Source organism: Perognathus longimembris, chromosome 8 (assembly GCF_023159225.1).
Source record: "Perognathus longimembris pacificus isolate PPM17 chromosome 8, ASM2315922v1, whole genome shotgun sequence".
Classification (NCBI taxonomy): domain Eukaryota; kingdom Metazoa; phylum Chordata; class Mammalia; order Rodentia; family Heteromyidae; genus Perognathus; species Perognathus longimembris.
Window position 1 is genome coordinate 740,772 of NC_063168.1, and position 14,174 is coordinate 754,945.

At 42.3% G+C, this 14,174-nt stretch overlaps 1 protein-coding gene across 1 annotated transcript in view; it reads right to left on the minus strand.

Moving 5' to 3' along the window:
- Vwa3b (von Willebrand factor A domain containing 3B) overlaps nt 1–14,174 on the minus strand; it is a 125,888-nt gene that overhangs the window by 36,449 nt on the left and 75,265 nt on the right. Inside the window, exons 17-18 of the mRNA XM_048353494.1 lie at nt 12,491–12,572; nt 12,237–12,393 (exon numbers count right to left, since the gene is read on the minus strand). Coding sequence (XP_048209451.1) covers nt 12,237–12,393; nt 12,491–12,572 — 239 coding nt within the window. The remainder of the gene's footprint in view (nt 1–12,236; nt 12,394–12,490; nt 12,573–14,174) is intronic.

Below are 14,174 nucleotides of genomic sequence, written 5' to 3' on the forward strand. Positions count from 1 at the left end.
GACAAGTAGGGAGGTAGGTAGGACTTTTACTATTTTCTAAAGATTACACATATTGAAAAAATTGCATATAATAAAACCACCATGATCCAAAGAAACAAAATAGGCAAAAGATTTTGAAAACAAAAGAGAAAGAAATGAAGTTAAAGGCTCCATAGCTCAACCTAGCTACTTCCAACCCACACAAACATGACAAGCGGCTTCTAAATAATTCATGTCAAAGGAAAGAGACCAGAACAGTGGGTTAAAGGTGAGACAACTAGACTTTGAAACTGAAGCTTGTGTAAGTAAAAAGAAAAAAAATCTCTCAAAAATAGAGCTAATGTCACATAAGCTTTCAGAGGGGAAAATGTCAACCCTAACAAAAATGAAGGACATTTTTTTTCTCTCCCTGGAGGAGAAATACCTTTAGAAGTCTATGAATTTGTCTTCTAATTTGCCAACTTAGATGTGGCCCCACTGAAAACCAGTACCACAACATAATATCGTAACCACATCATGACATTTCACCCCGCTCAGCTAGACGCCTGCTTCGCACACCCAGCGTCTACCCAGTTCACTTTCCTCTTTTGTGGATTTGGACCTCATGCCTTGGGTAGCCATGGTGGACTTGCGGGCAGTGGTTTAAATCTGACTCGGGTGCACCCACTCTCCTTCCTTCCGCACGCAGCTTAGAGAAACACAACGGCATACTCCACGCCTTCGGCCTGAGGTCTTACTTTTTTACAGCATGGTGGTTACATGAAGGTTAGATGAGACAGTCTCTTTCTGACGTCAAGTTGGGTGTGACTGAGGTCATAAAAGGCATTCTTGGGTTTGGGGGGAATCCTAGACACTCGGCGTCTCTAAGGAGCATATGGGGAAGGAAGTCAGAGTAAGAGGTCGAGGCCTCTGATGAAGAGGGATAAAACCATTTGATCATAGCACCTTTGAAAATGGCTTTAAGAAAGCCACTTAATAACCAGATGATCCTTTGCTCAACTGTAATAGAAAGAATGTCAAGGAATCACCTACTTAAATTCTCTAGAGACTTGCCATATTGATATTATTAATCAGGCCCTTAGTAACAAGGTAGTTACTATGATAAAAGTAGAGCTAGAGGTCTATGTATGTACACATGTTTAGAAAGTGTGTGTGTGTGTGTGTGTGTGTGTGTGTGTGTGTGTGTGTGTGTTGGTAGGTTTCAGACGATAGATTAGGGAAAATGGGAAACAGGAGCCAGGGGTTCCGATGAAAGCAGTGAGCACTGTTGGCTTGGCTTTGACCCACAGAATGAAATCCCTTGGTACCTGGCAGGGCAGGCAGGTGTGCTTGTAAGCCTTTTGTCAGCTGCCTGTGGCTGTCTTCCCCTACCCATCAAGTTCTATGGCCTACGAATGATGCTATGGATAACCAAATGGCTACTGAGGAGCCAAGAGGCTCCCCAAAGACTTACACTTCCCTATTCTTCGTATCCTTTAGTAAGGGGCGGGGGGGGGGGGGGGGAAGAGCAGTTCCTTCTGTAACCTTGTCAACTTGCCCAAATAATTAGTGTGCTCTGGGAACGTTGCGGAGGAGGGAAAACCCTGGGGAAAATGACTCCTATGGGCACAAAATGTATCCTCAAAAATGTTTATCTCAAGATGGACACCTGTTCTAAAGGAGCACCTGGGAGCACATACCTTTTGCTTAAAGGGATGCTCAAACATTTATAGATGGATCAGTTTTGAAATCTCTGGTCCCGGCTGATGAAACAGTATAAGGGCAAGAATGACTGAATGCATCAGGTGCTGGAACAGACAGAAGATGAATCCTAAGGTGAATCTAAGCCACAAATACCTGTCACGTTAGAGCACTCTGTACCCATGTCTGGGTCGTGTACTATCTATCTTTGCTTTGCTTTAATTATAAACTGTCTTGGGGCTCGGGGCTTAGTGGTAGAGTGCTTGCCTCACATGCATGAAGCCCTCAGTTCCATTCCTCAGCACCACATACACAGAAAAAGCTGGAACTGGCGCTGTGGCTCAAGTGGCAGAGTGCTAGCCTTGAGCAAAAAGAAGCCAGGGACAGTGCTCAGGCCTGGCAAAAACAAAAACAAATAGTAAGCTGTCTTTGTCTCTACTTGGATGTGTCCTTTTTTGCAACATTGTCACAAATTCAGTACTCAAGGGACAGGAAGGCCTCCTCTCTCTTGGAGGCCTCCACCACCCATCGCTGGAGCATCATGAATCCCCTAATAGGTATGTGCAGAGGGAGGGAGGGAGGGAGGGAGGGAGGGATAAAGAGAGGAAAGAAAAGAGAATCACTAAGTATAAAAAAATCTAGAAGGCATGGACAAGTCAATCTGGGCTGATTCTGTCAGAATTTTTCCCACTGTTAATAACATATCCCCAAAGCAAGCACTGAGCACACAAACAGCTTTATCAATAGTAATGATGATAATACTATTTATCCTCACTTTCTGTCAGGCACTTGGCATTCTCTACTTTGTCATCCAATCCCTTTATAGACAAATACATATAATGTAGCAATTGTTATATGGCTTTCCTTTCCACCAAATTCTGCAGTTCTTCTTTCTTTAAAAGTACTAGTTTGTAAGGGAAATTTAAATCTTGAAAATGCACAGAATTCAAGACTAAAAGCAAAGTCTTGTATTTAGGTCACATTATTGTTGGAACTATTATTATGTACCGATACACTGTGTATTCACAAGTAATTGTTAATTTAGGTTTTTGTCTGCCCATTTTTACCTTTAAAATTTTATTCAATTAAGTTACATGATATTAGGTTTGTTTAAGTAATAAAACATTTTCAGGTGAACAAAGCCACAATTTCCAAGTTTCCTAACAAAGATTATAAAAGTGTAATTAAGAGTTATAAAAATACACAAAGTAATCTAAACCATAAATTAGGCATAATTTATATTTTAGTTTTCTAGTGGGTATGAGATTATCATTGTGTTAGGTAGTTTATTCTTGTTAATTCATAAGGGAATAATCATATTTGGGAAGAATGACTTATGTCCTGTTCTGCATCATATGTAGATAATGACATTTTGTGTGTTTTATGTTTTGTTGACCTTTAAAGATCTTATATAATGATGATTCCTTGGTTAACCTTATATACTTTTAGAAGTGTATTTGTTATTGTTCAAATACTTTGTTGAATGTGAAGATGTGTTAATTTGTGTAAGAAGAATGCTAACCAGCAATTCTAATAAAATTAAGAATATGGTTTGGGGAAAAGAAAGTTGGAAATGCAACAGATATACGTCCTTTTATGAGGGACTATATCATTTACATATACAAATGAAAATGGGGAGAAGTTACTAGGACCCATGGACATAGTAAAGGCAGTGCTAACAAGGAAGTTTATAATTACGTGTGCCTACATTAAAAAGACAGATCTCAAACAAAGAACCTAACTGATGATCCTGAAGGGCTTAGCAAAACGTTACAAGAAAACACCAAAATTTGTAGATAAAACAGTGATAAGTATTGCTGCCAAAATTAATGAAGACAAAAAAAACTATAGAATGAATTAGTGAAATGAAGAGTTGGCTATTTGAAAAGATGAGAATGTTTACCAAGCCTTAGCCAAACTAACCCTCCACAAAAAGAGAGGGAAAAGACACAAAATGACAAAACTAGAAATGGAAAAGGACATCACAACAGATACCAGTAAAATTTGAAGGAGCATCAAAGAATACTTGGAAAATGTATGTTCACCCAAACTGGAGAATGTATGTGAAATGGATGAATTTTTAGGTACACTTGACCTACCAACATTTAACCAAGAGGATATTAATCACTTAAACCTATCTACAGTGAACAAGATTGAAGGATAGAGCCTCCCAACAAAGAAAAGGAAAAGACCAGATGGATTTCCCAGCTGAATTCTACCTTTAAATAAAAAAGAACACAGTACTGAGGTAAAAAAAAAAAAGAAAAGAAATATACTCATAACCTTATATAACTGTAACCCCTCTGTACATCATCCTTGCAATAAAATAAAATTTAAAAAAAGAAAGCTGTTCACAAATGATAACTGAAAGTGAAATATTGAACTGTTCTAACTTAACAATTGGAAGTTGTTTTTTCAGTTTTGCTCTAGTGATAGCAAAAAGATACAGTATAGGAAAATGAGCACTTGGAAACGTTCTAGTAAAAGCTGAACACAGTGGCTTTTGCCTATAATCCTAGCTACCTGGGAAGGAGAGAGAGATCAGGAGGACTTCAGTTTGAGGGCAGCCAAGGCAAAAAGTTCACGAGATACCATGAAGCCCTGGGTTCAAACTCCAGTGCTTCCCCACAAAAATTCTACGTAAAATGCCCACCAAACTGAGAAATACTTAAATTATAGCTAAAATTCATTTAAAAAATGGTTACACAGGAAATGTTTAGAGTATACACCAAACGAAGGAGAATGCACCTCTATTAATTGTTAAGATAGAACAGGTAGAATTACTTGACAGCATTCTACCTGTGTTTAAAAACAATCCCAAAACATTTTGAAATTGAGCAAACAGTATGAAACTGGTGATTATGTATTTATTCAAATCTGACTGCATTTACCAACTTAAAGGTTTTTCAAGTAAATCACTAAATATCCAAAAGTGTTTCAATAAATACCTTAGAGCTTACCACTAGATCAATCAAGCTATGATTGGGGATGTGTAGTTATAATGGAAAAGATGCACAAATCTCACATGGATAGATCTTTAAATGTAGATGCAATGGTGTTATAGATGTTGCAGTTATACTAACTGCAACACTTAATTTGTGTGTGTGTGTGCGCGCACGTGCATGCTCATGTGTTGGTACTGAGGCTTCGGGGCCTGGGCACTGTCCCTTAGCTTTTTTGCTCAAGCTTGGTACTCTACTTCTTGAGCCACACCTCTACTTTCAGCTTTTTGCTGGTTAGTTGGTGACCAGAGTTTTTCACATCTGTCTTTCCAGGCTGGTTTAAATTTCGAGACACAGTTCTCAGCTTTCTGGGTAGCTGGTGCCAGGCAGTACTGATTCTTACATGTCTTTAGAATGCTTTCATGTCTTAATCTTAATGCTAAATATTTTGTGTGTGCACACCAGTACTGGAGCTTGAACTCAGGGCCAACGTGCTCTTCCTTAACTTTTTTGCTCCAAGCTGGTGCTCTATCACTTGAGCCATGCCTCCACTTCCAGCTTTTTACTGGTAAGCTGGAGATACGAGTCTCACAGACTTTTCTCCCTGGTCTGTCTTTGGGCTACCATCCTCAGATCTCAGCTTCCTGAGTAGCTAGGATTAGAGGGGTGAGCCACAGGTTCCTGGCTTACATTTTAATCTTAAATGTCTCTGCAAACATCTAGAAGCTCCACGGAACAAAGTAAACACAAGCTACAAAGGTAACTATCAAAATGACATGTCAATAAAATCACTCATAAACCCGTGAATATGTTACTGCAATGCCGACTGGATCTCACATTTTTAATTCAAACTTGGTAAAAACAGGTAAGTCTAGGTTGGTATCAAATGATGTTATTGCTAGGTGACAGGGAAAAACACAGACACAAAACAGAAGAACAAAGGGTATATGTGTAGCAAAAGAGATCAGCCGGATACCACGATGACGCGTTCCTGGTGGGTTATCACTCTACTGCTTCTTCACATTTATCTATGTTTTCTATTCTTCAGGAGAATTTAAAAAAACATACATACATACATATATGTATATATGTGTGTGTGTGTGTAACTTTTGTAAACATCGTTTAATTTTTTTATTTCAAAAAAAAGCTTTTAATGTGTAGCTTGATGTTGAGTTCTCTTGTATTTCAAAGCAACAAAGTAATCGTGATTTTAACCTCAGTCTTAGCCTCTTTCTACCCACTATTCGTTGTCAGCTCAATGGGGTAAAGAGCTACTTCACAGGGGCCTTATATTTTAGATGGGATACTTGGATATCACAGGCTTTGCTCAGCGCCTAATACAGGATGAGGGCCCATCACACAGTAGATCAGGGACGTCTATGTCCTTCAGGAGTAAACGACAGAGCTAGGGTACAAAGCTATGGACAGAACCCAGAATAGAAAAATCAGAAAGCCGTGATAAGATGCTGAAGAAAGAATAATGTTGATGATGATGATGACGATGATGCTATAGACTCTCCAAGAACACAGGCTAGTCTTCCCCAATTATTCCAATCTTTTTTTCCAAAGCAATTAGCAATAAAGAGCTTTGAATTTTAGGTTTATCCAATGGCTAAAGCAGTTTTACCCTGCATATGAGTTTGTGATGAATTAATCTTTTTGAAAGAGCTAAAATTATCTGGCCTGTTTTATATCTTATAATAAAGAGTTGCTAAGGCAACCTCTCTGCCCAACGCTTTATCTCCAAGGTGACAGTTTTTATGCTGGTCCAGGGAGTGAGAAACCAAAACAGCATTGTGCTCCTGAAGAAGAAAGAGCCTACACGTAAGTCACGGGTGAAACGGCAGGAGCCCCAGCCAAAGCCTGTTCCTCAGCGCAGAGAGATGTGGCCGTGCACAATAAAATCAGTAAAGTAAGCAAGCGATGGGTATGTCGGTTACCTTGATTTAATCATGTCATATATTATGCATGTATCAAGACATCACCCTGTGCCCCATATATACAATAATGACTTAGTAATCAAAAGTAAGTTTCAGTGGGGTGCCTGTGGCTTATGCCTGTAATCCTAGCTACTCAGGAGGTTGAGACCTGAGGATCACAGTTCAAAGCTAGCCCAGGTAGAAAAGTCCCCTGTGAGACTCTTATCTCCAATTAACCACTAAAAACACCAGAAGTGGTACTGTGGCTCAAGTGGTAGAGTGACAGCTTTGAGCACAAAGAGACTCCGGGACAGCACACAGGCCCTGAGTTCAAGCCCCACAACCAACCAAAAAAATTTTTTTAATCCGGGTGTTAGTGACTCATACCTAGAACTCTAGCTACTCAGGAGGCTGAGATGAGGAGGATCATAGTTCAAGACGATCCCAAACAGAAAAATCCTTAAAACTCCATCTCCAAAATAACCAGAAAAAAGTCAGGTTAGAGGCATGGTTTAAGTAGTAGAGTGCTAGCTGAGCAAGTATGAAGCGTAGTTCAAATTCTCCCAGCAAAGACAGAAACAAATAACTTTAAAAGACAAATGTCTTTTGAAGATGAAATTGAAATCTATTACAGTCGAGTAGATTTCTATCATCATCATGATTGCTCTTCTCTGAATAAAGGAGAGTATATACGCCAGGCCATGTGCTACCTGTGTATGGGCTGGTGGTAAGAATTCACAGGGCCACAAAGGGCACCAAGCCTGAGAATGCACTTGAGAACTACTGCTTCCCTGTTCCTGGCTTCACTTTGTAGAAGTAGAACACTAGAATTTTTTTTTTTGAAGAGGACCATCACTCCTCCTCCCATTAGTTTTCTTCTTGATAATCAAGGTTTTTAAATCTTTAAAATCACTCTTGAAGCTGGGCATGTCACATAAGCCATAACTACAGCACTGGGGATGCATGAACGTGACGCCACCTTGGCCTACTCTAGGGACTTTTAAGCCAGCCTGGGCTACATAGCAAGTCCCTGTCTAAAAAGGCACACACCTCCCCCACAAGAGGGAGGTCACTCAACATTTTTCTACCTATATCTATCTATCTATCTATCTATCTATCTATCTATCTATCTATCTATCTATCTACCTACCTATCTCTTACCTATCTACCTATCTATCTATATCTACGTACTTACCTACGTAATCATGTATCTATCTGTATTGATGGTTCTGGGGTTGAGCTCAGGACCTTGTGCATGGTAGGCAGGTAATCTACCACTGGAGACAGGACTCTATCTAGTTTTGCTCTTCAGTATATTTTACAGCTAGGGTCTTATGTGTTTGCTGAGGGCTGGCCTTGGATTGAGATCCTACCTCTGCCTCCTACCTAGCTAGAATTTCAGGTGCACAACTCTACATCTGGTTGGTTTTTGGTTTTGTTTGGTTGCTAATTTTTGTCCAGCTGGCCTCCAAATGCAATCCTCCTTTCTCAATCTGCATTGTAGCTGGCAAATGGTTGACTATTTTTGTACAATGAAAGCTGACATTTATTGGCTGCTTGCAAAATTCTATCCATTACATGCATTACTTGTTTTAATCCTATATAACAACATGAGAACAAGTATATTATTCCCAGAGTGCAATACATTGCATACACTGTGAAGAGCAGGTTTCTGACATCTGGAATGAATTACTAGGCTTATTTCTTCGGCGTGAGCCAGTGAGGAAGGGTCAAGTTGAACATGGCTTTCATGTCTACATACTACTTTCAGGGCTTTCAAGTGTTTCTATACTTAGAGAACTAACAATTATCAGGTGTTTTATATACCATCTCACTTAGGAAGAGATCATTATTATATGCTGACTGTGCAGATATGAACTAGCAGAAATGTAAAGTAGGCTTGGAGAACAGTTTGGATGTATCTATGAAGTCTTAACTATACCTACCTTTTGGACCTAGCAATTCTACTTGAGAGAATGTATCCCAAAGACACACTTATGAATGTGCCCCATACCAAATCTTTGTATGCAGAAACAAGTTCCAGGATTGTTTGTAGGAGGGAAGGAAGCCTTTGCTAAGTGTTTATTAAAAATGGAAGAACCTGGGCTGGGGATATAGCCTAGTGGCAAGAGTGCCTGCCTTGGTATACCCGAGGCCCTAGGTTCGATTCCCCAGCACCACATATACAGAAAACAGCCAGAAGCGGCGCTGTGGCTCAAGAGGCAGAGTGCTAGCCTTGAGCGGGAAGAAGCCAGGGACAGTGCTCAGGCCCTGAGTCCAAGGCCCAGGACTGGCCAAAAAAAAAAAAAAAAAAAAAAAAAAAGGAAGAACCCTGCTGATAAAGAGAATGAGAAAGAGCCACATCTGTCCCTGTGGGAAGATCTTTAACACATGCTTTTTAAGGGATAAAATGGAAAATCCATGTGCTGTTGCAGTCTCTCCCTCTACATATACATATATACACATACACATATCTATGCTATGTAAACACATGTACATATGTAGAAACCACATGTAGAAAAACTGGAAGTTCAGTCACCAAATTATTTCAAGCATTTCCTTCAATGAGAATGATTGTGAGAGGCACCATACGTTCCTCAAAAGACCCCTATGTGGGTTAAATATCAACTTTAGTAAAAGAAAAAAGAGGCCAGGCACCAATGGCTCACATCTGCAATCCTAGTTACTCAGGAGACTGATCTGGAGGACTATGGCTCAAGACCAGAAAAGTTCACAGACTCCATCTCCAAAAATAACCAGAAAAAAGCAGGGCTGGAGGCATGGCTCCAGCGGTAGAACACCCACCAGGCAAGCACAAGGGCCTGAGTTCAAGCCCTAGTACTGTCAACAAACAAACAAACCCAACAACGAAAGAAAGACCAAACAGAGGGAGAAAGCACTACATATGTCTATCTATATCACACATATAATAAAAGTGCTAACATCCCATATGTGGGGGTTTATGTTCTGATTTCTTGGCTTATTGAGGACTTCTCTGCATTTCACTGCTTATTCTTCATTTAATGAATGCATGGCATTCCATTATAAGAATGCACATAGTAGGTATTTAGGCTGATTTCAACATTTTCCTTATGATATATAAAGCAGCAGTAATTATTCTATGCATATACTTGTCAGTATTTCTGATTACAATTTTTCCTTAGTGATATATGGATTTATGGGGACACATGTTATACTCTCTTAAGGCCTCTTAACATATTACACAAACATCACACCAATATAAACTCCTACTAGCAGCATAGGAAACTTCTCACTTGGTTCCATCTTTTCAGTGCTGCAAATCTTGCCATTTTATGGGGGAGACGGTATCTAATGAATTTCCAATGCATGTTCCAATGCAAGTCACATATTTGGTTACTACTAAAGTTAAATACTTTTACATGTTGTTTTCCCTTTTCCTCTTTTCTCTCTAGATTTTCCCGTTGAGGTATTTGTCATTTCCTTATTCCTTTCTGGTGTTTATGTGTCCATGTGTGTATGTATACTGAACACGGAGTTATCCTGAACCACAAGACATATATTTAGGATAGTCTTATGAGCTTTTGTTTATAGTATATGTTACAGACACTGCCTTGACTTTATGCTTTTTTGTGCAAAATTATACATACAGAGAGAGAGAGAGAGAGGGAGAGGGAGAAGGAAAGGGAGAGAGAGAGAGAGAGAGAGAGAGAGAGAGAGAGAGAGAGAGAGAGAGAGAGAGAGAGAGCACCAGTCCTGGGGCTTGAACTCAGGGCCTGAGCGCTGTCCCTAGCACTCTACCCCTTGAGCCACAGCACCACTTCTGGCTTTTTCTATGTATGTGGTGCTGAGGAATCAAACCCAGGGCTTCATGCATACTAAGCAAGCACTCTACCACTAAGCCACATTCCCAACAAAAATAATATTTTTATGTATTCAGTCAATAGACAGTTTCTACATGACTTTCTTCTTATTTATTTTCTGGTGGTACTGAGATTTGAACTAAGGGTTTTGTGCTTATAAGGCAGGAACTCTTACCACTTGAGCCATGCCTCCATCCCTTTTTGCTCTGGTTATTTTAGATAAAGTCTTGCTTCCTGTCCTTGTATGTGACTGGACTGTGACCCTATCTATGCTGCTGCTGGAGCTTGAATGACAGGCACATACATTATGCCCAGATTTTCTGTGGAGATGGGGTCTTGGGAACTTTTTGTCTGAGCTGGCCTGGAACTGACCGCCCCAACCTCTACTTCCTGAGTAGTGGGATTTAAGTCATAAGCTACAAATGTCTAGATCTTCTTCTGATTTTATACATAAACTTCCCTACCCTACCATATTTGGCATTGAGAAATTTACTTTTCAAGGTATCACAGGTTGCTAGGTGGGTTAGAAGAAGGCGCGATGAACCCAAGATAATTCTATTTCCAGCAGAGTTCACTAAACACATGTGTTCCACATACAACTCGAGAATCTGAACACAACGTGACTAATGGATGGTCCACCGTCCCATTCAACCCAATGGCGTGAAAGGTCAGCTCTTTTACAAAAGACCCGTTAGTCTTTTTTTTTTTTTTCCTTCTTTCAAAAAAGGTTCCCCTGGCTGATTTTTTTTCAATCTTTTTCTTAAGGAAAATTTCAAGTACATAGAAAAGCAGAGAAAACAGTATAATAAGCCATAAGCTCCTCAAAAGTCTTCTCTAACTTGAGCAATTATGAACTCACAGCAAATCTGTGTCATCTGCTCCCTTGCCCCCTTAACTACTCCCACCATCCAGACCATGTGGAGGCAACTCCCATGCCTCCCACCCTCTCCTCTGGAAGGGCTTCGCCTTGAGGGAGGTCTTGGAAGGAGATCGAGTCCACTCAGCAACTAGAAAGCCCGCTGGGTCGCCCTCTCAGTCAGTCAGGGCCGCCACCTTGCCAGGGGGCAGTGGAGTTCAACTTCTAGGCTCACATTTCTTTTGTGTTTGCCATCTCACTGGACCCTGGCCTCGCCCCCAGGAGTGTCCTCACTGCACCTCCTGGTCCCACACGCAATGGCGGCTTGTCCCTCAGCAGCGGGGCGTGGATGGGTTCTAGGATTCCCCTCGAAGCACTAAGAGGCACAGGTGCGCAAGATGCTTACATAAAAGGCACGGTGCTAGCAGGCAGCCTGTGTGCACGCCCTCTTATATGCTTTGTCACCCTAGAGCAGAGTGCAAGCTGTGCTGACACTGTATTGTTTAGATAGGAACGACAAAAAAAAGTTCCCCAGTTGTTCTCAGCAGAGGCTAATTCTGTGAATTCAGAGGTGTAGACACCAAGACCACGCGTGCTTATGAGGCCTTCAGCTCCTGTGAACGCGATCACAGCTTCCTACCGAAACCCTCGCGCTCTTCCGAGGGCAAAACAGTATTCCTCTGGTGACTCTCTCTCTCTCTCTCACTTGGAAGTCTTCATGACGGGAAAGAAGCCACTTCATATAGGCATAAAAGGACACTTTCATCCAGCAGCCTCAGCGGCTGGACGAGGTTCCCTCATGGCTCTGACCCAGAGTGTTTTCAAACAATCCTGCAGTTCCGAGTGTCCACTCGCGCACAGGAGCTCGCAGCTGCCAGCTAACAAAGGCCAGTTTCATCTCCACTTAAGAAGAGAAGTACGGCTTGAAATTCATTAATTCTTAAAGTGGCAAAGCAAGGAGAGGGACAGAGAGAGACGGAAAGGGATGACGGGCAGGGGCCCGGACATAGCGACATACCTCATCGAAGACCCTGGAAACGACATGCTTGTCCAAAACGGGGACGTAGGTGGGGCTGTGGGCCACAGCAGTCGCAGCCAGAGCGTCCATGATGGTCAGCTTCTTGGCCGCCAGGCTGTGGGTCTGGAGCCACGCGGCCGTGGACATCCTCGAGGGGCTTGGAAAGGCAAGAAAGACTGGGGGGTTAAAAACTCACAGTGTCGCCGCCAACCAGCAGCGTCACAAAGCCGTCCTTGTGAAATGAGGGCACTCACTTAGACACTGGGCTCCCTTCTCCCATCGGCTTTCCCAACAGCTTGTCCTCCAGGTCCTCAGTCACCGGCAGCAAGTGCATCCCTGCGGAAGGGGAAAGGGGAGTTACGTCCTTCCCTCACACACGGAGTCCCTATCAAACTTCAAAAGGACCAGACTCAGTGCGAGCATGGCTGAGGGCTCAGAAATGGACTCCCATTCAGAGACCGTACTTTGACCTGTCAGAGAGAGTGCTCAGGCAAGATTCATTTGTGATTAGCACTAAAGACCGAGGCACGGGAGAATCGACCTTGCAGCTGCTGGGAGTTCCCCATGGAAGACTCAGACATCCTCACTCCCTTTTTCCTCCAGAAAACACATTTTTAAGTTTTCAGGAACACCGTTCACCAATGACTGTTCACGGATGACCTCATTAGACTCTCTCCCAATGGCCGAGTGGAGAGCCTAGAGCAAGGCTTTCGGTTTGATTAATCTGCTCTGTGCTTCTTCAGCTCGATGTGAAAAAACAAAGACTCTGTCAGGTCCTGTTGGTTCGAGCTTTCACACTAATGCTTACATAATCTTGAATTCCTAAGTGGAAAGGAATGTTGCCTGATTGCGCAGCACCTGGAAGGGTGTTGGTGTATGCGCTGGCCAGTGCCTGAGAAAGCATGCAGCTCTCATCACCTGGTAAGTCCCTGAAGGACTTCATGAAATACAAGCCGCCTGAGGCCAAAGAAGTGCTGAGATGGAGGAGACGCAAACGACCTGGAGGAAACGCGGTTGAGCAAGCTATGAGGAGAAGCAGCAGGTGGACACTTGTTACTTGTGTACTTCCTGCCACCGAGGGGGGTGGGGAGCTATTATTTGTCACATATTTAAAATACGCAAAATACCCTAGGATTTGAACTTTAAAAACTTAGCATTTTAAGAATAATTTTAAAGCCAGACTCTGGTGGCTCACACCTCACATCCTGGGTCCTCAGGAGGCTGAGATCTGAGGACTGTGCTTCAAAGCCAGCCTGGACAGGAAAGTCTGTGAGTCTCTTAGCTCCAATTAACAACCCAAAAGTAGAAAGTGGCGCTGTGACTCAAGCGGCAGAGCGCTAGCCTTGAGCAAAAACGGCTCAGGGACAGTGTCCAGGCCCTGAGTTCAAGCTTAGGACTGGCACGCACATACAGAATAGTAACAATTTTAGCTAGGTACCTGTGGCTTATACCTGCAATCGTAGCTACTCAGGAGACCTGACAGGCTTGTTCAAAGCCAGCCCAGACAGGAAAGCCCAAGAGACCCCTCTCTCTAATCCCAGCAAAAAGGTAGAAGTGGAGCTATGATGTCAAGTGGCAGAGTGCCAGCCTTAAGCACAAACGCTCATTGGCAGTATCCAGGACCTGAGTTTAAGTCCCAGGCCAGCACAAAATTTTAAAAAAAACAACTCATTTTAAAAAATGGACAATAGCAAATATTGAGCTGGACAAGTCCTATTTTCCTCACATTTACCCTACAAGGCAAACAACTAGAGAAGGGCTCAGGTGGCTCCACCTGTGAACGAGGATGACACGGAACCCTCTCTGAAGTAGAGTCCCAAACCCAAAGGTCAGACTGGCAGCGCTGAAGTCGTACAGGCCACAGGACTGTGGAACTCCCGCGTCCAAGTCCAGCCTTAGGAAAACCAGGCACTAAAGTGGCAGGCCTGGGGCAAAGGA